The 25,870-nt window shown below is 40.5% G+C and overlaps 1 protein-coding gene across 2 annotated transcripts in view; it reads left to right on the forward strand.

Moving 5' to 3' along the window:
• LOC140483808 (receptor-type tyrosine-protein phosphatase gamma-like) overlaps nucleotides 1–25,870 on the forward strand; it is a 706,675-nt gene that overhangs the window by 512,080 nt on the left and 168,725 nt on the right. For both annotated transcript variants that reach the window (XM_072582431.1, XM_072582432.1), the window contains one exon: nucleotides 16,361–16,545. In XM_072582431.1, coding sequence (XP_072438532.1) covers nucleotides 16,361–16,545 — 185 coding nt within the window. The remainder of the gene's footprint in view (nucleotides 1–16,360; nucleotides 16,546–25,870) is intronic.

The raw sequence follows: 25,870 nt of genomic DNA on the forward strand, positions 1-25,870 counted from the left end.
AAGGGAAAAATCTTGGATACAATAGAGGATTAAAAAGAAAAGTAGTCGCATTATTTAGAGTGTCTAAAAACTAAGTTTGAAATAAAATGGTTATAACAGAGTTAAAATATTTACATTACAGTCAGGTAAAAAATTTCAGATAGCAGTAGCTCAGCATGGTCTGATCGCCGGCGCCAGGTACAAGTCCAGCAACTCCAGCCCCCACTCCAGCCTCCAGTCTGCTCCTCACAGGCACCCAGCTGCACGGTAAGTAGCGCTGTACCTGGACTCGCTTCCATCCAGTACTCGGGGTCCCCCCACCCCCTGTACCGGTTCTTGGGGTCCCCCCACTCCCCGCACCAGTACTCAGGGTCCCCCCACTCCCCACTCCCCGCTCCAGTACTCGGGGTCCCCCAACTCCCCGTACCGGTTCTTGGGGTCCCCCCACTCCCCGCACCAGTACTCAGGGTCCCCCCACTCCCCGCACCAGTACTCAGGGTCCCCCCACTCCCCACTCCAGTACTTGGGGTCCCCTCACTCCCCGTACCGGTTCTTGGGGTCCCCCCACTCCCCGCACCAGTACTCGGGGTCCCCCCACTCCCTGCTCCGGTACTCGGGGTCACCCCACGCCCCGCACCGGTACTTGGGGTCCCCCACTCCCTACTCTGGTACTCGGGGTCCCCCACTCCCCGCACCGGTACTCGGGGTCCCCCACTTCCCGCACCGGTACTCAGGGTCCCCCACTCCCCACACCGGTACTTGGGGTCCCCCCACTCCCCACTCCAGTACTCGGGTTGCCCCAGTCCCCGTTCCAGTACTCAGGGTCCCCCCACGCCCCGCTCCGGTACTCAGGGTCGCCCACTCCGGTACTCGGGATCCCCCACGGCCCGCTCCGGTACTCGGGGTCCCCCACGGCCTGCTCCAGTACTCGGGGTCCCCCACGGCCCGCTCCAGTACTCGGGGTCCCCCACGGCCCGCTCCAGTACTCGGGGTCCCCCACGGCCTGCTCCAGTACTCGGGGTCCCCCACGGCCCGCTCCAGTACTTGGGGTCCCCCACGGCCTGCTCCAGTACTCGGGGTCCCCCACGGCCCGCTCCAGTACTCGGGGTCCCCCACTACGCTCCGGTACTCGGGGTCCCCCACGGCCCGCTCCAGTACTCGGGGTCCCCCACGGCCCGCTCCAGTACTCGGGGTCCCCCACGGCCTGCTCCAGTACTCGGGGTCCCCCACGGCCTGCTCCAGTACTCGGGTTTCCCCATGCGCCTCTCCAGCACTGCTGAAAAGAGAGAAAAAGAAACAAAAAGAACAGGCGGAGCAGAGGACCTCCACTTGGAGCGTATTACTCTGTCACTATAAATGTCCCACCACCCATCAATAAGGTGCTTAACAAGCAACTGCCAATTCCCACTTCTTCACAAGAAACATACTATACTGCTTATTAAAAGCATAAAATATGAAGCTAAATATTCCCAACATTAGGATTGGACAGGTTTGGAGGGATATGGGCCGGGTGCTGGCAGGTGGGACTAGATTGGGTTGGGATATCTGGTTGGCATGGACGGGTTGGACCGAAGGGTCTGTTTCCATGCTGTACATCTCTATGACTCTATGACTCTATTAGGATTGGACCTGGCAGACTTCTCAGCCAATCCTACCACTTACTTCACCAGAGCCCACTTCACTCAGACTCACTCAGATTCCACCCTATTGTCATGCTTCTGTTACTCAGTTCTTAATCTTGTACTTTTAGTTTTAAAGAAAAGTTACTGCCACTGGGACTCCATCTTTAAATCAAGATAATTCAAATTTTTACTGTAATTGCTGATACGGTGGAAAGTTTTCATTGTTCTTTGTAATTTTCCAGCCAGGAAGATTTCCAAGTAGGAAGTGACAACTACATGGTATCAATAGTTTTCATGGCAGAGGAATAATGAAGATTAAGCCACTTAACACAAGAGGGGGCAGCCGTCTTGCTGTGACTTTTTCTCCAGTATGAATTAGTAACAAAGCAGATGCCAGAAACATACAGTCATATCGTATTAGTTAAGTTCACACATGGAGAATGGCAATGATTGTGCTAATTACTTACAACAATCTAAAACCAACACCAGAAATATTTGATAAAATTTTACTATTTTATTCAAAATGAATTATCAGTTCTTACTTAGAATGTGATTTAATGTAAGAAACAATTGATTGTTGAGTGTTAACCTTATTATTGGAGAATTAGCTGAAGGAGGAGCTGTATGAAACAGAGCAAAGAAGCTGAAGTAACCTACATTCTGAAAGTGATCTTACTAAGTTAGGTGTATGAGCTTTTCTTGCTCATGCTACAGCTCAATAACCCGTATCATCCAGTTCCCTTGACGTTGTTTTCAGCACTAACACACAAATGGAGCTGGGGTTTTCATTTCGAAGGCCAAGTTAATGAAGTCAGCCAGCTCTCCTGCAGTCAGGCAGCTGATCGGCTGTCTAACTTTCTACCAGAATTAGGAAACTGAAATAAGAAGACACGCTGCCAGCCAATCGGAACCCTGCCACCTCCAGATCTCAGCAGTACCATGGAGATACCAGCCCTTGATACCCAGGTGGAGGATCACTGCCAATGTTCAAGCGCTTTTTTGGTTAGTTTCTAGAGTTGTGAGATCCATTAATAATTGAGGGAACATCCCATTCCCAACTGTCATTTAGCAATTGGATAGGCTGACTGTTGTCACTCAAAACTGAAATATTTGAAACCACGGCAGGATGAAGGCATAAATATTGTTTAATTGACCATCTACTGATCTCAATTCATAGCAGGCAGGATGATTGACCTTGTTTATTCCCGTCCAGAATGTAATTTCGATGGTGGCAGAAAGGGGACCATATCCCCACAATGCCAATCTGCCTGATTATCTGATCCTCTTGCCACTCTCCTTAGCACTTTTCAAAAGACAAGGATTGTGCCCTATGCCTTTGTAAAAATGATGTTAATCATTATTCAGATTTCCCTTTTCAAAGGTAATGATGTTGAGACTCCATCTTTTAAAACTATTTTGTCATTTATTTTTCACCAAAGTACAAAGTTGCTTCTTGTTCTTAATTTCATTTGAAAACAGACATCCTGGAATCTGTGGGCGAAACTTAATGCCCTCCCCTGTGCCAGTTTTGGTAATCAGGAATATTCAGACAAGCATCTGAGTATTGGGTGGGACTCCATTGCTTTCCTGCTTTCACCATGATTAAGTCCAGGGGAGGAAGGTCCATGAAGAGCCTTCCTGCCTGCCGCTAATTGAGATCATTAAGGGCCTCATATATTTATGAATTGATAAACATTGCATTCTGATAATGATAGGCTATGAAATATGTTATGCAGCACAAATTCAATCACAACATATCTCACATTTATGAGAATAGACAGAATGAAATAGCAAGCGCTGAACTTTAATAAACTGTAGACTTCTTAAAGAACTTATAGACCAGCAGATTTAAATGTTTTGACACTTTAGCATTTTTAATGCGTTTATCCATATGTTTATATATACTTTTAGCAATCACAATTGTCCTGACCTCTCCGAAAGGTGCCCTGGATCTAGCCAAAAGGATATGATAAATCTCCAAGATCTTCTCCTCAAAAAATGTAAAACCCACAAGCATGTTTTTGGACTAATGAAAATAGGTTTATTTGAAGTAAGCTGCACTTTTACATGATCCATGGATGTGCAAAATTACAACCCATTCCTGCCAAAACCGATGGATGCCAGGTTCCGGGTAGGACTTCGAGAATTGGAGCTTCACTGCAATTTTGGCTAAGCTAGGCAGTCTATCATTGTGAAACATCAGATCCTGTCCTTCAAGGGAAAATGATCATGAACCAGACATACCATCTGCTGCAAGACCTCTAACTCTGCCACAGCATTGCTTGTTGCAGTTGGGGTCACTATAGAATCTCAACATCTTTCCTGCAGACTCCACACTGGAAATTAACAACAATAGTCAATCTGAAGTTAATGTCAGCATTAAACAATGACTCATGTCAATTTCGACATTATCCACATGGAAATCTGGAAATAGCAAGTTGTCCAATGCAGGATATTATTGACTGTGTACACACCACCATGTGGGCGACTTCACGTCACTCCATTGCCTTCCTGAACTGCAATGGCTTCCATTAATCCAAAGCAACTGTGTGATTACCGACAACATACCAGACAGCTCAGCCAGTCTTCCGGCCTCCCAGTCTTTGATATTGCACAGCAAGTATCTAATTTGTTGCTAGGTGACCAGAGTTATCCCTTGCAATTTTGATTTAGGAGTCCGCTTAGAAGGCTGTGTTCAATGGTGCGTTCAACTTAAGTTCTCTATTAATAAAGCACTTTGGTTCTCAAGTAAGAACTCAGTTACCTGGACAGGATTAGTCTTTCTCCACTGCAGCCCCTTCGGGTTATTCTGCATGACAGTGATTTGCTGGCTGCTACATAACATTCTTTGCGAGCGCCACAACAAATTGAGCAATTATTGATTGAAGATCTTCAGCATTTTGGAGGAGCTCGCCCTGATTGCATAAAGGGTTGACAATGTATGAGAACACTCAACACCTGCCTGCATCTAGAACTCATGACAAACCACTTAAGCCCTATTCCCTGTATTAACAGCCGTTCCATCTTCTTCTACAGTCCTTTCATCCTTTACTACTCTATGTCCACCAGTGTTCAGCATCAATCGTAATGTCATCTGGCATTGCACTCTCTTCAAATAAAGATTTCAAAAGACTTTTTTTTGGCTCATATAAATGGTCACAATAGTTCACCCAGATGTGAGAAGCCCTTAAGTAACTTAGTATTGATATAGCTGTTTAACTGAACTGTGAGGTGAATGGGGGTGGGCAGTGGTGGGGAAAGGGGCATTGTCATTTCCAATTACAAGCATCTAATGAGTTAATACTCATTAGATGCTTGTGATTGGAAACATCTAGGACTTCAGGTCCTAAGCGGGCCTGGATTGCAGATTGCAGAGCTCCGCATCTGACTTGGAAGTCTGGCAGATGAAGTGGGATTTCAAGCACCAAGGAAAATATGGATTGAAGTGATGGCATGGATGCAGACCCTCTGTCTTCCACAAAAGGGCAACATGTTTTACTTCATTGCACAATCATGTCCATCTGAAGTACTGTGGCTCATTAGTCCTACTAATCAGCAAGAGAGAGAAATGGAAGAGTTCCAGGATTGGCGAAGTTCCTGTCCATTTGTTCACACAGCCTGTTGAGGACAAAAGAAATGATGAAATCTAAAATTTCCATTTCCTTGTATAAATATCTCATAGAGATGCTTATTATGTTGCTACTGGTTATTATTATCCATTTAGGTGACCAACCATCCCATGGTTGACTGCAGAGTGCCAGTGAATGCATCAGAAGCCCACACAATTCCATAGCAGAGTGGTCTAACATCTGTAACATTTTATGGAAGGTCCTTGACAGATAATTGAATATATTTGTAAAATGCTGATGGGCGAAAGGCAGTTTCTTTCTAAAGGTAGGCATTCTGAAATCTGTATATCAGTTGTCTACTGCAGAGCTAAGGTAATGAAGGTGCAAGCTTAACCTACGGTGAGTCATTCCATTGGCTGTCCATTCTGCTTGCACCTACTTCTGCTCAACTTTGTCTAATACTATTAATATCATAGCATTAGTAAACACAAAGTGCTTACTTCAGTTTCATTCATGGCAATAAAACAGCAATGACATCATATGGAGATGGAAAACGGTTAGGAGGTCCAAATCTGTACAACTACAGGGTCTGTCAAGTGAACAAATTGACAGAGAATGCAAGAAACAAGAGTGAATAGTGAATGATTTCAAATGGTAGCAATGACAGATAAATGACAGTGCAATGAAGTGCATTGCCAGATTGTCTGTGTGTATATGTATGTGTGTTTCAATGTCTGTGCATGACGCTTAAAATAAAAAGAAGAAAGGAAGAAAAATCCCTTAATATCCTTATGGCCTTCGGCTTTGCTATTTCCAATGTTGCCTGCTCTTTGACTCTTTTTGTGAGCGACGTTGATATTTGTGTGTTTCACAGTATCAAAGCTTGCAACGCAGCAAACAGGCTCTTGTTATTGAAGATCTCCTCTGACAGTATACCAGTTTTTTCTTGCAGGAAGACTAGCATTGGGATAATATGTGTCCTGTTAAAAGATTTTGAAGATATGTGAGACAGCTTAAGCACAGCATATACGATGAGAGAGGATGATGGAGCCATTAGGATGGTCACAGGTTCTGAGGCTGAGTGCAAGCAGGAGGAGATGAATTGAAGTATTTTGTTGTGATTGGAGTGCCTTGCAACATAGGAGATTGGAGATTGAAGATGTGCTCATGCTGAAGTTAAACCAGATGAGGGTTATCCCTGCAGGTTTTGCCGGACTGTATGAACATACAAACAAATGGACATATGAAGAAACATAACTTTCAGAGAGTAAAGGAGATGTCAAAAGGAGTGTAACTTTGTACCTTTTGGTAAGATTGTCCAATTTCTGTCTGCACTTCAGCCAGATCCTTAAACGACACTGCTTGTATTGATCTATCCAGCTGTCTCCCTCCACTGCTATGGTTAACTTGCTGGAGCAAGCATTTGATGGAAACTGGATCTCTTGCTGCTTAGGTATCTTTTAAAAACATCATTCCCAGAGTATGGGCATGGCTGGCAAGGAAAACATTTATCATCCATTCGTAGCTATCCTTGAAAAAGTGGGGTTTTCAAACCACCTTCTTGAACTGCTACAGTTCACTTTTAATGAAAATGCTTCCAATGTGCTGATTGTTCGGGCGTTTCGAACTTTGGCCCAGATTGATAGAGAAGTATTTCAGGTGAGGCTGATATATGACCTTGTATAAAAGTAAAATATTGTGGTTGCAGGAAATCTGAAATAAGAGCAAAAATGGTGTATATGCTCAGCAGTCTTGAAACATCTTTGAAGCAAGAAGTAGAAATAATGTTTCAGAACAGTAATGATTTTTTGTCAGGGCTGAATTGGTGGACGGAATGGATGTGCCCTACCTATTACTTGCCCACTGTACACCAAAAAATAAAAGTCAACCTGATTCTCCCAATAATTAGAAACATTGCACGGAAGTTTCCCTGTGGGCTTGGGACCCCGGCACATGATCAAATTTTGGTCAGAATTGAGGCAGAATGGGAAGGGAGGGAGGAAATGCAATTTCCACAACTTATCATATTTTAAAAATGGATCTTTTGAAAACTCATGATTCTCATAGTTTTCAAAATCCTTCCTTGATATCATAATAATGAATTCATTAAATAGGAGAAAGGTTTATAGAGCTCAGTGTTTGCAGCAATATCATAATTGCATATTTAGTAAAACTTAATATTATATAAGGCAGAAATTTTCAGATGCTAGGGTTTGTTGCCTGTTACCCAAAGAGTTGGCAAGGAACACATTTCTGCTAATACTGTCTACTCCACAGCCATTCAATGCTCCATGGAGCATTAATTAGCTGGACATGGGACTTCTACCAGTCACACAGGAGGAGAGCCCACTTCAGAGAGATGCTGGCCAACTTAGCTGGTGAGCAGCTTTCTGAGTAGCCCCTTAATTTCAGTTGTGCCAATGGCAGCAGTGGCCAATGTTTAGACTATAGCTATTTGAATGTAAGAACAAAGAGCAGGAGTCCGCTGTTCAGGCCTTGTGCCTGCTCTGCTGTCCAATAAGATCATGACTGAAGTAATTGCAACATCAAGTCTGCATTCCCCCTATCCTAATAACATTTCATACCTTTGATTAACAAGAATCCATTTACCTCTACTTTCAAAATATTCGGGGAGTCTGTTTCCAGAGACTTATGGTCTCTGACAGAACATTTTGCGCCTCATCTTTGTTTAAATTAAGGCCCCTGGAATTTTAAACAGTGATCTCCAGTGCTGGATTCTCCGATAAAAGAAATTATCCTCTTGAAATCTTTCAATCAAGTTGCTTCTTACTCTTGTAAGCTCATGCAGATACAAACATAGCCTGTCTAACCTTTCCTCTAAGACAACTCATTCCAGTATTAGTCTGGTAAACCTTGTCTCAGTTATTTCCAATGCATTTCTTCAATAAGAAGACTGTACTGTACACAGTTCTCCCATGGGGCTGCAGTGTGGCAGGCACTGCTACCTCCCAGCACCAGGAACTTGGGTTCACTTCTACCATTGGGCGACTGCCTGTGTGGAGATTGCACATTGTCCTGATATCCTCTGGGTGTTCCAGTTTCCTCCCACAGTCGAAAGATGTGCAGGTTAGGTGGATTCCCATGCTAAATTGCCCATGGTGTCCAGGAATGTTCAGGCTAGATGGGTTAGCCATGTTAAATGCAGGGCTAGGGTGGGTCTAGGTGGAATGCCCTTCAGAGCAGTGGGTCAGTGTGAACTCGATGGGCTGAGTGTCCTGCTTCCACACCATAGGGGTCCTATGATTCAGTGGTCTCATCAGCATCCTATATTAGTGGAGCATATCCTCATACTTTTGTGTTTAATTTTCTTCATCATAGATGATAATATTTCATTAGCTTTCCTAATTGCTTGCTGTACCTGCATAGTAATTTTTTGTGATTCGTGCAGTATGTCACCCAGATCTCTCCACATCTCAGCTCTTCAATCTTTCATTGTTTTAATCTTCCTGTCAAAATAGAGAGTTTCTCATTTCCCCATATTATATTCCATTTTCCAAACGCTTACTTACTTGCTTAACACTAACTATATGTTTAAGACCATAACAGGCAGGAGCAGAAATAAGTTATTCAGCCCATCGAGAGGTGCTCTGCCATTCAATGGCTTATCTAATCATCCTCAATTCAACTTTTCTGTCTTTTTCCAATAACTCTTAATTCCCTTCATGATAACAAATCTGTCTATCTTAATCTTCAACATACTTAATGACCCAACCTTAGTAAACATCTGGGTTACAGAATTCCACATATTCACTATCGTCTGAAAGAAGACATTCCTTCTGATGTGTGTCTTAAATGTGCAACCCCTTATTCTGAGGTTATGTCCCATGTCCTAGACTCTCTCATGTCTTTTTGAACCCTCTTATATCCTGTTCACAACTTTCTTTCCTAACTATCAAAGTGTCATCTGCAAACTTGGCAAGCATATCTTCATCTAAGTCATGTATATAAAAATTATAAATGGTTGAGGTCTCAGCATCACTCCCTATGGCACACCATTCATTTTATTTTGCCAAATGCCTTCTGAAATAGTACACTTCTCAGATTCTGAGAACCAGCATGCAGGACCAGGTAAATGTAGGGAAGGAGCACCCACAGTGGGCAGACATAGTTGGGAGGTAAGGGTATGAGTGTGGAATGGATGTCACAGATAGAGGAACAGCCCTCTTCCTACCAGTTCATGGGAAAGATGACTTACTAACCTTGTTCCTTGCACGTGATCTCCTGCCCAACTCAAAATAGTGGCCAGACAAGAAATGACCCTTACATGATCTTTAATTTCCCACTTAGTGACCTCACAACTGCCTTCTATATCACCCTTTCCTTGTAAAGTTCTGGATGAGTGAGGAACAGGTGACCATTGACTGCAAAACTGCCAGTGGTAAGCTGTCAAATTCTGCCCATAATGAACATCAGAAATTTCCTCCATGGGGTGTCTGAACTGAATTGAAACAGCCTCTTAATTATTAGTATAGCTAAATGTATTGGAATTTGCAAGTGGAAATAGTATAGTATAGTACAGAAATTTATTGTCACTTGTATTCATGAAAATACAATGAGATATGTATGTCACAATAATATAGCGCCATTGTCTCAATTATTTCCTATTATAGTTTCTGTAATTAAAATGGTGCCATATTATGGTGACTTAAAAGTTCAGCTTTTGTTTCCTCCACGGCTCCTGGGTTTCTGAAGTGGCTATGGAACACTGCTTCTGAGGCTGCCCACGAGGCCACCAAAACAAGAATTTCTGGATCAGACCCACCACGCTGCCACTGCCAAAGTTGATACTGAAGTTACTGCATTGCTGCCGTAGCCGAGAGGAACAGATTGGACGTACTAAGTTGCCAACTGAAGCCATTGCTCAAGGGGTTGCCACTTCAGTTGTTATCCAAAGCTGCCACCAGTACAGCCACTTCTGAAACTGCTGCAGGGGGGGATGGACTAGACCAATCAAGTCACCGTGATGAATCATTCACTAAAGCCAAAGCCATCATGGCCATGAGGAACAAACATCTGGATTCACCCATTACCATCGCTGCAGCAGACCCTTGCAACCGTCTTTAAAATCATTTGATTGTCATGAAAAGAAATGCCACAGGCAATCAAAGTCTCGAGTAACTAGTTGGTTTGCCAGGTCATTGTTATCTTTCAGTCTGGATGGTCAATTAGTGTTTGTCTTTGCCATACTGATTGTTTCTTCTTTGTCTCCAAAAAACAACACATTCTTCTGCAAGAAATTATAATTCTTCTGCCATTGCATATTCTGCACAGAATTTCAGTACTAACAACCATGAATAACTGCCTGGTTACCACCAGTAATTTCTCATGGTTGCTATGCTACGTTGTACAACATTATTCCTGCAGTACATAAGAAACATGCTTTTAATTTGTAAGTGGGAGGAAATTAAGTTTGCTACAGAACAATATTCATATTGCTGGGTATCCTTCTTCAATGCCTATGAAACAACTGTAAAAGGCATGAATACTACTCAAGTCACAAATGCTGAAAATGTGCTCTGTGAGAAAGCATTTTGCATCAAGATCTGTTCCCCTTGAAGAATTAGCCAGTCACAAAATAGTGGAGTTGGATGTTCAAGTGATTGATGAATGATACTGTCTGATAATCTGCCACTTCAAACCACACATAATAAGAAAATAACAACACTTCAAAAAGAATGTCTTGGAATAATTTTATTCATCAGCAGTCAAATATAGGTCTAAGGTACAAAATCTTTCTGTTGAGTACATTTTTTTGAATATTTGCATGTTTTAAATCCTAAGTACTTTTGACTTTTAAATCTTTAATATGATTCACACCTTGAGAATATGCAACCGAGAATCTTATCAATTGGCATATATGTTAATTGCATATTATTTCTCACTTATTACTATTACGAATAATTTGCAAGACCATTCAACCAAGTAATCATAATCTTTTCACCAAAGTGGTTCAGATGTACTCAGCAATATCTAAAATATCACACATGCGCATGTACATGCACACACACAGATTTTCACCTCCTTGGTGGTGATGAGGAAGAGCAGATTACTGTGCAGTTTGGCCCAAGAAAGAAACTCAGCCTCTTGCTGTCACACAGGCAATTAAATTCAGTGGGAGAAGCTGCATGAGTGATCTTTTTGATCCTCCTCCTTTTAAGGTCCCTCAATAGTCAATAATGGTAACTGGATATTAACCCTTTCTGTCAGGTGAGGAAAGTATTAGTTTTCCTGACAGAGAAACCAGGGTAGTCTGTCTGCTGTACTGGCGGGTTGTCAGCTCATTGAGGCTGCTGGCCTCTGATTTGCCAGCACCCTGAGGAAAGTTAGGACTTCAGTAGCAACACTCCTGATGCACAAGAAGCTGGTCAGATGACAATTAAGTATCCAATTGGTGCTTGATCCAGGTGAGCTTGTTCATTCAGTTAATTGCCACTGAAGGCATCTGCCTCAATACTTTGTGCATAAAGCATTAAAATCTGGCCACATGCACTGTATTGTACAAAGGAAGTTATTCCTAAAAATATTTCTTCACATTAAATATATTTGGCCATTCTGCACTTGGTGATTTCGGTCTATTCATTATCATGAATATGATCTAAGCATTTATATGCTACCTTGGATATTCAATGCAGTATCAAAATGAGTCTCTAACTTATGTCAATGTTTCACTGAATACAGCCATAACATGTAGCAAGTTATGGATAATTAACTTAACATCTATTAACTGCAACCAATTAATTAAATTGAAAATGCAGAAACTTGTTGCATTTAAGATACCAAAACTAAAGAAAATAATGATAGTGGACCCATTAGCTCTGCAACCTTTCTGTGAGGTCATCCTCCTTTTAGTGTCAATATTACAATAGCTGGTATTGTGGGGGTTAAGATCAATTAAATGAACACCTCCAGTTTCCATCAAAAGAGCTTGTATCACATGCTGATTCAGAATGTCATATGTAAGAATAATACTGTAAAATTCCTGAAATTAATTACCAAATTAAGATAAGCTCGTGAACATGGCAATATTTAACAATTCCCATTTGCCCCAACCCCCATTTAAAGTTGTGCAAAGTGGAAAGTCCTGTTTCTATGAAAATTAATATTTCTGTGTAGTAAGGTATGGTTTTATAGATAAATAAAAATCCCCCATCACCATCTGTCACAATTATTTTTGAGGAGGTAATTTTCATGAATTACACAGTTATGTATTCAAGCTTGAAATCTCTGCTCTTTACCCCTGAATTTCTGCCAACTCTAAAGCCAGAAACATGGCCAACAACCATTGGCAATGACTTCAGTGCATTGAACACATGAATATTTTCAAATGTGATATTGCTATAGAAAGAAATTCAAGTACATTGTTCTTATTAAATTTGCTACAGCTATGAAAACAACTTTAAACTGCATTGACACTGGAAAAAGTATTTGAGTTCCAACAATCTTAGTTAATGAGTAGTGATCATTTCCACCATTAAACGTAAATGCCACATGAGAAAACCTAATTTACAAGAAAATAAAATTGACCTACAGCATGTAAGTGTTCATGGGTCATTGGTCAATGGATGTTCTGTTGCACCAGGTATTAATTGTATTTACTGCTGGACATAAATCAATAGCTTGTATCATTATACTTAATGAAGTTGTATGCTGGCATAGCTAATTATTCTAAAATGTAAATGAGCAGCTCTAGTTTGAGTTGGTCCTTCTAGAAATTGTGTTTTACCCTTGGTGAAAGCTCAAATGCTCAAAATGGTTCTGTTTATGTGAAGAAAGGGCCAGAGATTTGTGTGAAAATCTTTTGCTTCAAGTGTATTCAGAATAATTTGTGGGAAAATTCAGAGTTGTGTGGCAGCACTGATCCTGTTATGTGGGTGCAGGAGTTTAGATTAATCAAATCAAATGTTTAATTTTTAAAAAATGTGTAAGGATTAGATGAAAGAAATGAAAAAGTTAATGTTCAGTGATGTGTACAATGAGAAATTTGGATGCTATTTAATAATCTTTGGGTTTACACTGCCATCTACTGTCCAGAATTTCACCTGTAATTTTTTGGCTCTCCACATTTTTGAAAACTGGAAGCTAAATTTTACTATAATTGCATTAGACAAGGAAACCTTGCTTAGTTTTAAATGAGCTAGATAAAAAACTTTTTTGTATGGTTTTGGTGGTGGGGTAGAGCAGAATATGATCTGTGGTCAGTCGTTTTGGTCTCTGGCAATAAATAGACTTCATTCTGTTTCCAGTGTTCATGCGATTTAAAATCTCCTGTATTCTGTCAGGTTTTCAATTTTTCAATTGTTGTTTTTTTTTGTTGGCCTCTCTCTTGCCTTTTTATTATGTAAGTCATTTCCTGATTCTTTTAATGTCTTTTTATTGCTTCTCTGAGATAGGAATGTATGAAAAGCATTTGGATGTTCAGTCTGCTGAGCAATTCCACCATTCAAATTGATCATGGCAGATTTGTGCCTCGATTTATTTGTTTTCTTTGTTCTATATCCCTTGATAACATTACCTAACAAATATCCATTGATTTCAGTCTTGAAAATTTCAAGTCACCCAGTATTTACAACCTTTTATGTAAATGAAGTTCTGATTTCTGTTCTAAATAGCTGAACTGTTGATCTAACATTTTTTCCCTCATGTTGTGAATTCCACTACTAGAGGAAATGGTTTATTTTTAACTACACTATTAAGTTATTTAATCATTGTATTAATTTAATCACCTATTGGCAAATTTTGATAGCAAAAGTATTCTTTCATTTGTTATTAATATAGAGAAAAACTGATGGAGCATCACAGGTCCTTGGGGAACACTGATTGTTACAACCAATCAACCCAACAGAATATGCTTTTGGTTTTAATCTGGTTTTAATTTGGTTTTAATCTAATTCTTGATCTGCATCACAAGGTGACCTCCAATTTAATAACTTATTGGCTTTGAATAAACTCTTGTGTGGAACCTCTTCTGGAATATTCACAGACCCTCCCCTACACTATGCTGATGGTTGCCTCAAAGCATCCAATTAGTCAGACACATCCTTTAGAAGTCCCCCCATACTCTCTTTTATAAGTTACTATTAGACCAAGTGCATAGGCACTTTGTCTTGATGATACCTTCCAGCAACTTGCCTGTAACGGATGTGAAACTGATAACTTTGTCACTTTCTGGTTTCTCTCTCCATCCCTTCGTAAGTACTGGAATAACATTTATAAATTGACAGTCTGAAACCACACCCCACAATCTAGTGATCTTTGGAAAATTATAACTAGGATACCAGTAGTTTCCTGATACATTGGGGTGGAAACCATCAGTTTCTGGAGAGGTTTCTATCTTTATAAATCCCATTATTTTCTGTAATACGATGCTATAGTTTGTAGCTTCTTCCTCCTCTCCCTCCATTAAAAAAATTGACATAATATACTCATTCACTAAGTCTGATATTGTGTTATGATTTGATATAAAACGTTTCTATCTTATTAATGATCCGTTTGTAGATAATTAATAAATTTCTTTTATGGTTGCAAATTCTGTTGCTCTTTCATTTAGATATGATTTAGATCCTTCTTAACTTGGTTTGCAGTTCAGATGAAGGTTCTGTATCTGAAATGTTAATTGGGCTTTTTTTAACATGTGTGATGAGCTAGTTGTATTTTCCATTACATGCTATTATGTATTTTCACTTCAACAAAATAATGGCCTTTGATTCAGCATGTCAGTGTACTCATGGGAAAGAAGAACTTTGCGCTTCTTATTTTAGCCTTTCACTTGTTAAAACTATAATGCCACAAGCAATCAGATAAATGGAGCTGAGGCTGATCTCACTTTGAAGCAAGCTAGTTAGTATGCTTCATTCTGAAGAAGGATCATCCGACCTGAAACGTTAACTCTGATTTCACTCCACAGATGCTGACAGGGCTGCCGAGCTTATCCAGCAATTTCTGTTTTTGTTGTTTTAGTGGCTAGTTTGCTTGCCAGTTAAAGGAAACAAGCTGATTTCATTTCAGTCAGTTCTTGAATGGAGTCTCCCAACTTTGTAAAGCATGGAACAGTGGTATGCAAATTGATACCTTGCAAATTGTGAAATGAAGGTACTGATTTCATTGTAGAATGTCATTTAATTGCTGATAAAGCAGAGAAAAAGGAAAGCAAACCAGTCAGACCCAAGTGGTACATTAAGTTAGCCAACGTCTGAGGCAGTGGTTATCCGCCTGGAATTTGGAATAATAAATGTAATAAATTGACAAGGGAAGAGAAGGAAATCTTCCTTTTTAATGTAACACAATAGTCATAACTCTTGGTTCTTAGGCAGAAATAGATTGGCTAATTTGTATTGACCTATTTAAAGTTAGATTCATAGTGTGGATCTTTCATCTGTCAGACATATGACATTGCTGCCCATATAAAATTTGTTACTAAATTGTATTGATGCAATAATTCAAATACTTGTCATTTAAGTCTTGAGTTCCATATGTACTAAAGAATTTTAATAAGCTTGATATATTCCTTTCTTCTTAAGCATTTTTTAAAATTTGAGAGCAACATCTATGACAGTGTATGAAAGGCGCTAATTGCCATCGTTACTACACCAAATGTTTAATGATTGTTTAATTTTAGTGCTTTACTCAAAGCAAAATAGTCACATGGTTGTTAAATTGGACAATCTAGGCCAGTCGTTTTATAAAATGAAATTCTCTTCCAATTAATTTCTAGCTCCCAAAGTGACTTAATAATTCATTACCAAAACCTGCATTTGACCCTTAGAGAATATTGCTGTTTCTGCATGACTTAGGATAGACCATAGAAATAAGGTAGTTTGCAGCAAGTACAGACATTACACCCCAACCTAACTTGGATGTGTAAATTGTGCACTTCAAACATTTATATTCTGATCCAGAGCATACAATTTTACTGAAACATGAATGTTTTAACGTTGTTTTTTTTTCCTCCTACTGAGAATCAAATAAAATTGATTGCTAATTAAAATAGCAAGTGATTAAAACTATTTAGCTGTCGATTTTTAATAAGCTTAATGTTAATTCTGGAAGCTGCATGTCAGAAATGTCAGTGTCAAGAAATGTATGCAGTTTTCTCCTGAAAGCAAGGAAAGCTCTGAGACTTAAATATTTGGCAGTAACCAAAAGGATTAAGATTTTATTTCTGCCTTTCAGTATGCAGCAGCCCACCAGTGAATATGACCGTGCAGCCAGTGAATAGGACCTCTTTACTTGTGACATGGAACAGGCCAGAAACCATCTACCACCCTCCCATTATGAACTATTTGATCTCCTATAGTTGGACAAAAGATGAGGGGGAGAAAGAGCAAGCTTTCACCAAAAAGAATGATCATAACTTGGTAAGTACCGCCTTAGACAGAGTTTGTTTTTGTTTGTTTCCGATTAAAATTCCATAGTGTTTATTGATACGCAGTCTTGCACCTCAATTTTATATAAATTATTTTAAATTGTTATCACTTGAGAGCAGCTAAACACAATAGGTGGTAGTGTCTCCACCACTGAGCACGGAAACCTGGGTTCAAGTGCCACCTCTCTCAACATGTATAATAACATCTCTTATCAGGTTGAGCATACCTTGAGCACAAATAAAGAGACATCAAGCTCTTTGATGCACTGATGATGATACTATTTGTGGGCCAGCAAGTTCCCACTGATAGAAATGCATGTTATAACATTCCCGAATTGGTTGAGGAAAAACAAGTTCTAAAGTGACAGCTCATATTTGGCCTCACCAGTGCAATAACTAAAATTGAAATGATATTGTAAAAAATTAGCGTAACCCCTTTGCAGGGTTAACAGGCAAATCCGTGAAGTGGCCCAGATAAACAAGGATCTGGTGGCGCAATGGATAATATACCTAACTCTGGGCCAGAAAGTCAGGATTAAAGTCCCATCTCAGAATGTGATAACTAAGAAGCATGTTATATCAGATCAATAAAAATTTTGAAATGACATTGGTTGAAGTTATGCTGCAGATGTATTAAGGGTGAAATATTGTAAAGAAATAATGTAAGACTGAATAAATATTGGATCCAGCACTAACTTTTGCCATCTGATTATCCAGAATTAGCAAGTCTTTTAAAGTCATGCACAAATATAAATACTGCATTAGGTGTCAGCACTAGAATACAAAGGGAACCAATTGTCTTGAAAACAGTGTTGTAATAGACTGGAGAGCATTGAAGTTCATCAAACTCTTACTTATATACAACAATATTAACATACAAATTAGGAGCAGAAGTAGGCCATTGCCCTTCAAGGCTGATCTGTTTGTGTTCTGAATTCCATATTTGTATCAATATTCTTTGATTCCTCTGCCCAGCGATGATCTATCTATGCATACCTTAAAAATATTCAGTGACCCCCCTCTTCCACTGCATTCTGAAATAGAGGGTTGCAAAGGTGCATAACCTGTCAGAGAAAAAAATGTCCCCCCTCATTTCTGTCCCAAAAAGAGAACACATGATTTCAAAATGGTGTCCCTTAGTTCTGGAGTCATCCACAAGTGAATATATCTTTTTCAAATCTGCCTTCTAGACTTAAATCACATCACAATGACTCTTCTAAACTCCAGCAAAAATACAAGCCCAGCCTGTCAAGTCTTCCCTCTTAAGACAACCTGCTCATTCTAATTGCCAATCTTGTAAATCTCCATTGAACCACCTCCAGTACCTTTGTATTTAAGCATGTATATATATTTTTAAAGTGAGAGAAGAAAGATTTTTAAAAAGACATGAGGAGCAGAGAGTGGTTCGTGTCTGCCATTAACTTCCAGAAGAAGTGGTCAATGAAGATACAGTTACGATTAAAAGACATTTAGATAAGTATATCAATAAGAAATGCTTGGCGGGATATCGGCCAAGAGCAGACAGGTGGGATTAGTTTAGTCTAGGATTATGGTCAGCTTGTACTTTTGAACTGAAGGGTCTGTTTCTGTGCTGTATGACTCGATGACTCTATCCTTCTTTAAATGAGTACTTGGTATTTTAGATGTGGTGTCAACAATATCCATGTAACTGAAGGATAACCTTGTTACTTTTATGTTCAGTTCACCTCATAATAAGGGATGAAATTCCATTAACCTTTTTAATCACTTGCTTTACCTGCATCCTAACTTCTTGTGACTCGTACTCAAACATCTATACCTCAGAATTCTCAATTTAAATACGACTTCAGTTTTTTATTCTTCCTGTCAAAGTGAGGGACTTCACAATTTTCCACATCATAATCTCTGCCAGATTTTTAACCCACTCTTACACTGATTTACTTGGCCTGGTTCATCTTTTAATAATCTTCTGCTGTGCTATGTATTCTGACCAGTTGTCTAACATGCCACTCACCTTTGCACAATTATATTTTCTTTCCTGAAGTTTGATGTTTTCCTTAACTTCTTAAATTAAACACGATGGTGGGTATTCCTTGCAAGCTTTTCTATATAGCAAGAATGTACTCATTCTGAATACTCTAAAATACTCTTTGAACGTTCTGTCACTACTTTTCTACTGATCTATCTCGTAGTCTAATATTCTAATTCACTTCAGCTTGCTCTTCTTTCATACCTATACAGATGCCCTGATTTAAGTTTAAAATGCTTGTTTTAGAACAACTTTTCTCCATGAGGTTATGCTGCAGCTCTATAGCACAGTGATTAGGCCACCCTTATAATATTGTGTTCAGTTCTGGTCACCTCATTGTAGAAGGATATGGAAGCTTTAGAGAGGGTGCAGAAGAGATTTACCAGAAAGCTGTCTGGACTGGAGGGCATATCTTATGAAGAAAGGTTGAGGGAGCTGGGACTTTTCTCATTGGAGCGAAGAAGCATGAGGGTGACTTGATAAAGGTGTACAAGATGAGAGGCATAGATAGAGTGGATTGCAAGAGACTTTTTCCCAGGATGGAAGTGGCTACCATGAGGGGGCATAATTTTAAGGTGATTGGATGAAGATTGAGAGGAGATGTCAGAGGTTCTTTACACAGAGAGTGGTGGGTACGTGGAATGCACTGTCAGCAGTGGTAGTCAAGTCAAATGCATTAGGGACATTTAAGTGACTCTTGGATAGACACATGGAAGATAGTACAATGTATGTAGGTTAATCTGATCTTAGGATAGGATAAAAGGGCAACACAGCATTGTGGGCAGAAAAGCCTGTACTGTGCTGTACAGTTCTATGTCCTATGTAAATGGCGAACCCATTCCCATTCCTTTCATTTTTTTAATAGCTTTACTAGTTACATTCTCTGTTACCATGTCCTCGCTCCCATTCCCTCATCCCAGTGGGACTGTCTGTCCTTTCCAGTCTGGCAGTTAGACACACCATTGTTCTACCATTCTCATAATTCAATCACTTAATTTGAACCATCAACATCCTTTCTTCTCCAGGACTCCACCCCCAGCACCCCCTCCAACCTACTGCATAAATACTGCCCCCTTCACACTTCATGTCAGCTCTGATAAAGAGTCATCTCGACTCAAAACGTTAGCTTGCTTTTGGCCATGGATGCAGTCCCCTGTGATCGCTAGCATTTTTTTGTTTTCAGTACTAATTCCAGCGTCTGCAGTAATTTGCTCCTGCCCTGTTTTTGTTGTGGTACCATTTATCAGCTTGCATTTTCAGCAACTCATGTTTAAGCTGAAGGGTGCAGGACAGAGTGTAACTGCTAACAGATGTTGGGAAATGTCATGATCAAGCAAAGTCTGGCCCAAAAATCAGAATAATTTCGTTAACTTTCCCGATATCTGTTAAAGTACCCTTGTGTAACTTGATGCTTCAGAACTTGCCATCACCCTTCTCACTTGACGCCTGCCTGATCAAATATTCTGCCTCGTTTTAATTTCAGATGTTCTTCTCATTACATTTGTGTTTGATCAAACTGCAGTAATGTAAAAGTTCCTTTAGTTTTGTCCACTTAACATTTTTTCTGGTGTTTTATGCATGAAAAAAAAGACAAAATCCGTATTTCCTCTCTGTATAGAGTGGGCAATGATGGTGACGGAGGTCTTGAAGGAGGTGAAATGATAGTCCAACTGCGAAGTTGCTCCCGCTAAATTTTTTATTCATTTCGTTTTTACAAAAGCAACTTATATCAAATTGCACTTAATTCTCTCCAGAAATAAACAGCAAAAAAAAACTTTCACTTCTGTGTGTAATGTTAGCTGGTGGGGTAATAGCGCTGGAGGAAATATTTGGACCATAAAGCTCAAGGATTCTCTTCTTTAGGTTAAATGGGGCTGAGTAGGACAATCAGTCTGAGGGATGAGGAATAGAGAGAGGAAGAAAAAGGGATATGAATGTAGGAGAAGGAGAGTCAAAAAGCAGGCCACGGGAGGAGGATACTCAGGCATAAAATCAACCCATTCCCAACCCTAACTTTCATGTGAATTCTGCCAAGGCCAGAGATGTACAGCATGGAAACAGACCCTTCGGTCCAACCGTCCATACCGACCAGATATCCCAACCCGATCTAGTCCCACCTGCCAGTACCTGGCCCATATCCCTCCAAACCCTTCCCATTCATATACCCATCCAAATGTCTCTTAAATGTTGCAAAGTGCCAGCTTCCACCACTTCCTCTGACAGCTCATTCCATACACGTACCACCCTCTGCATGAAAACGTTGCCCCTTAGGTCCCTTTTATATCTTTCCCCTCTCACCCTAAACCAATGCCCTCTAGTTCTGGACTCCCCGACCCCGGGGAAAAGACTTTGCCTATTTTCCCTATCCATGCCCCTTATAATTTTATAAACCTCTGTAAGGTCACCCCTCAGCTCCGACGCTTCATGGAAAACGCCGCAGCCTGTTCAGCCTCTCCCCATAGCTCAAATCCTCCAACCCCAGCAATATCCTTGTAAATCTTTTCTGAACCCCTTCAAATTTCACAATATCTTTCCGATAGGACGGAGACCAGAATTGCTCGCAATATTCCTACAATGGCCTAACCAATGTCCTGTACAGCTGTAACATGACCTCCCAACTCCTGTACTCAATACTCTGACCAATAAAAGAAAGCATACCAAACACCTTCTTCACTATCCTATCTATCTGCAACTCCACTTTCAAGGAGCTATGAACCTGCACTCCAAGGTCTCTTTGTTCAGCAACACTCTCGAGGACTTTTCCATTAAGTGTATAAGTCCTGCTAAGATTTGCTTCCCCAAAATGCAGAACCTCGCATTTATCTAAATTAAGCTCCACTTATCAGCCCTTTGGCCCATCTGATCAAGATCCTGTTGTAATCTGAGGTAACCTTCTCCGCCGTCCACTGCACCTCCAATTTTAGTGTCATCCGCAAACTTACTAAGTGTACCTCTTATGCTCACATCCAAATCATTTATATAAATGATGGAAAGTAGTGGACTCAGCACTGATCCTTATGGCACTCCACTAGTCACAGGCCTCCAATCTGAAAAACAACCCTCCACCACCACCCTCTGTCTTCTAACTTTGAGCTAGTTCTGTATCCAAATGGGTAGTTCTCCCTGTATTCCGTGATATCTAACCTTGCTAATCAGTCTCCCATGGGGACCCTTGTCGAACGCCTTACTGAAGTCCATATAGATCACATCTACCCCTTTGCCCTCATCAATCCTCTTTGTTACTTCTTCAAAAAACTCAATCAAGTTTGTGAGACATGATTTCCCACACACAAAGCCATGTTGACTATCCCTAATCGGTCCTTGCCTTTCCAAATACATGTACATCCTGTCCCTCAGGATTCCCTCCAACAACTTGCCCACCATCGACGTCAGGTTCACTGGTGTATAGTTCCCTGGCTTGTCCTTACTACCCTTCTTAAAGAGTGGCACCAACCTCAAGTCTTCCGACACCTCACCTGTGACTATCGATGATACAAATATCTCAGCAAGAGGCCCAGCGATCACTTCTCTAACTTCCCTCAGAGTTCTAGGATACACCTGATCAGGTCCTGGGGATTTATTAATCTTTATGCGTTTCAAGACATCCAGCACTTCCTCCTCTGTAATCTGGATATTTTACAAGGTGTCATCATCCATTTCACTACTTTCTATATCTTCCATATCCTTTTTCACAGTAAATATTGATGCAAAATACTCGTTAAGTATCTCCCCCATTTTCTGCGGCTCCACACAAATGCCACCTTGCTGATCTTTGAGGGGCCCTATTCTCTCCCCAGTTACCCTTTTGTCCTTAATGTATTTGTAAAGACCCTTTGGATTGTCCTTAATGCTATTTCATGTCTATTTCATGTCCTCTTTCTGCCCTCCTGATTTCCCTCTTAAGTATATTCCTACTGCCTTTATACTCTTCTAAGGCTTCACTCGATCTATCCTGTCTATACTTTACATATGCTTCCATCTTTTTCTTAACCAAACCCTCAATTTCTTTAGTCTTTAGTCATCCCACATTCCCTATACCTACCAGCCTTTCCTTTCACCCTAATAGGAATATACTTTCTCTGGATTCTTGTTATCTCATTTTCCGGCCGTCCCTTTACCCAATCAGCTTTTGAAAGTTGGCCTTTCTCCAATTTAGAACTTCAACTTTTAAATCTGGTATCTGTGTGCCTTACCAGAGGTGGCCCAAGGCCAGTGTCACTTAACCTCGGCTCTAGTCACGACCCTCTTCCCTGAATTGGGGTTTATTATTTTATTTGCCCCCATGCTGCTTGCCAATAAGGCAAAAATTGGCTTTAATATTAAGTTATGGTACTTGGCATTTTTAATAGTCATTTCTATTAATCACTCATTTAAATTATCAATTTATTTATTTTGAAATTTTGATGAAGTTCATGTTTCGTGTTGTGGCAGCGTTTATCTTTCTGAAATAAAACAAAGAACTGTGGATCCTGGGAGTATGAAACAAGAACAAAATTTACTGGAGAAACTCAGCAGGTCTGGCAGCATCTGTGGGGAGAAAGCAGAGTTAACATTTCAAGTCTAGTGACACTTCATCAGACATGATAGCAGCTAGGAAAAATGTGGCATATATTGATGAAGATGGGGTTGGAGGCTGTGGTTTTGGAGATGGTGGGGGAGAGGGCTTGATGAAGAGGTAATCGGATAGTTGGAGACTGAGCCCAGCGAGAGTGAAATATGAAAGGGATTATTGATAGTAAACCAGCACATAAGATAAGCTGAATAAGTGATAATAAGAAATGAGAATAGGGGAGAATGTGCTGAAAGCAACCCATGTAATATGTTTTAGGGTGTCCCAAATTGTATTACTATGAATAAACTTCTATTGAAGTGGCCATTGTTGCAATGTGTGAACTCCTTTATTATTGTGTCATGGAGTATAAAGTCCTTTATATTTAAATTTGCTCAACGTTTATACTGATATAGAATCATAGAGATGTACAGCACAGAAACAGACCCTTCAGTCCGACTCGTCCATGCCGACCAGATATCCCAACCCAACCTAGTCCAACCTGCCAGCACCCGACCCATATCCCTCCAAATCCTTCCTAATCATATACCCATTTAAATGTTGCAATTGTACTGGTTTCCACTATTTCCTCTAGCAGCCCATTCCATCACACATCACCCTCTGCGTGAAAATGTTGCCCCTTAGGTCTTTTTTATATCTTTCCCCTCTCACCCTAAACCTATGCCCTCTAGTTCTCAACTCCCCCATCCCAGGGAAAAAACCTTGTCTATCTACCTTGTCTCTTTTTCAGCAACACTCCCTCCGACCTTACCATTAAGTGTATATGTCCTGCTAAGATTTGTTTTCCCAAAATGCAGCACCTCACATTTATCTAAATTAGTTTCCATCTGCCACTTCTCAGCCCATTGGCTCATCTAATCAACCACATGTTGTAATCTGAGGTAACCTTCTTCGCTGTCCACTATATCTCCAATTTTTGGTGTGATCTGCAAACTTACTAATTGTATCTCTTAAGCTCACATCCAAATTATTTTTATAAATGATGAAAAGTAGTGGACTCAGCACCAATCCTTGTGGCACTCCACTGCTCACAGGCCTCCAGTCTGAAAAACAACCCTCCACCACCACCCTATGTCTTCTACCTTTGAACCAATTCTGTATCCAAATGGCTAGTTCTCCCTGGATTCCATGAGATCTAATCTTGCTAACCAGTCTCCCATGGGGAACCTTGTCGAATGCTTTACTGAAGTCCGTACAGATCACGTGCACTGCACTTCCCTTATCAATCCTCTTTGTTACTTCGTCAAAAAACTAAATCAAGTTTGTGAGACATGATTTCCCATGCACAATGTCATGTTGGCTATCCCCGATCCGTCCTTGCCTTTCCACATACATGTGCATCCTGTCCCTCGGGATTCTCTCCAACAACTTGCCCACCACCGACGATAGGCTTATCTGGTCTATCGTTCCCTAGCTTGTCCTTACCACCTTTCTTAAATAGTGGCACCACATTAGTCAATCTCCAGCCTTCCGGCACCTCACCTGTGATTATCGATGATGTAAATATCTCAGCAAGAGACTCAGTAATCAGTTCCCTAGCTTCCCACAAAGTTCTATGGTACACCTGATCAGATCCTGGGGATTTATCCACTTTTATGCGTTTCAAGGCATCCAGCTTCCTCCTCTGTAATATGGACATTTTTCAAGATGTCACCATCTATTTCCCTACAGAGTATATCTTCCATATCCTTTTCCACAGTAAATACCAATGCAAAATACTTGTTTAGTATCTCCCCATCTCCTATGGTCTCACACAAAGACCGCCTCGCTGATCTTTGAGGGGCCCTATTCTCTCCCTAGTTACCCTTTTGTCCTTAATGTATTTGTAAAAACCCTTTGGATTCTCCTTAACTCTATTTGCCAAAGCTATCTCATGTCCCTTTTTTGCCCTCCTGATTTCCATCTTAAGTATACTTCTGCTGCCTTTATACTCTTCTAAGGGTTCAGTCGATCTATCCTGTCTATACATGATATATGCTTCCTTCTTTTTCTTAAGCAAACCCTCAATTTCTTTTGTCATCCAGCATTTTCCCTACACCTACCAACTTTTCCTTTTATCCCATACAGGAATATACTGTCTCTGTATTCTCGTTATCTCATTTCTGAAGGCTTCCCAATTTCCAGCCGTCCCTTTACCTGCGAACATCTGCGCCCAGTCAGCTTTTGGAAGTTCTTACCTAATACTGTCAAAATTGGCCTTTCTCCAATATAGAACTTCAACTTTTAGATCTGGTTATCCTTTTCCATCACTATTTTGAAACTAATAGAATTATGGTCGCTGGCCCCAAAGTGTTCCTCCACTGACATCTCAGTCACCTGCCCTGCCTTATTTCCAAGAGTGGGTCAAGTTTTGTACTGTCTCTAGTAGGTACTGAATCAGAAAATTTTCTTGTACATGCTGAACAAATTCCTCTGCATCTAAACCCTTAACACCATGGCAGTCCCAGTCTATGTTTGGAAAGTTAAAATCCCCTACCATAACCACCCTATTATTCTTCCAGATAACTGAGAACTCCTTACAAATGTGTTTCTCAATTTCCCGCTGACTGTTAGGGGGTCTATAATAGAATCCCAATAAGGTAGTCATCCCTTTCTTGTTTCTCAATTCCACCCAAGTAACTTGCCTAGATGTATTTCTGAGAATATCCTCCGTCAGTGCAGCTGTAATGCAATCCCTTATCAAAAATACCACTCCCCCTTGTCTCTTGCCTCCCTTTCTGTCCTTCCTGTAACATTTCT

Source organism: Chiloscyllium punctatum, chromosome 12 (assembly GCF_047496795.1).
Source record: "Chiloscyllium punctatum isolate Juve2018m chromosome 12, sChiPun1.3, whole genome shotgun sequence".
NCBI lineage: Eukaryota > Metazoa > Chordata > Chondrichthyes > Orectolobiformes > Hemiscylliidae > Chiloscyllium > Chiloscyllium punctatum.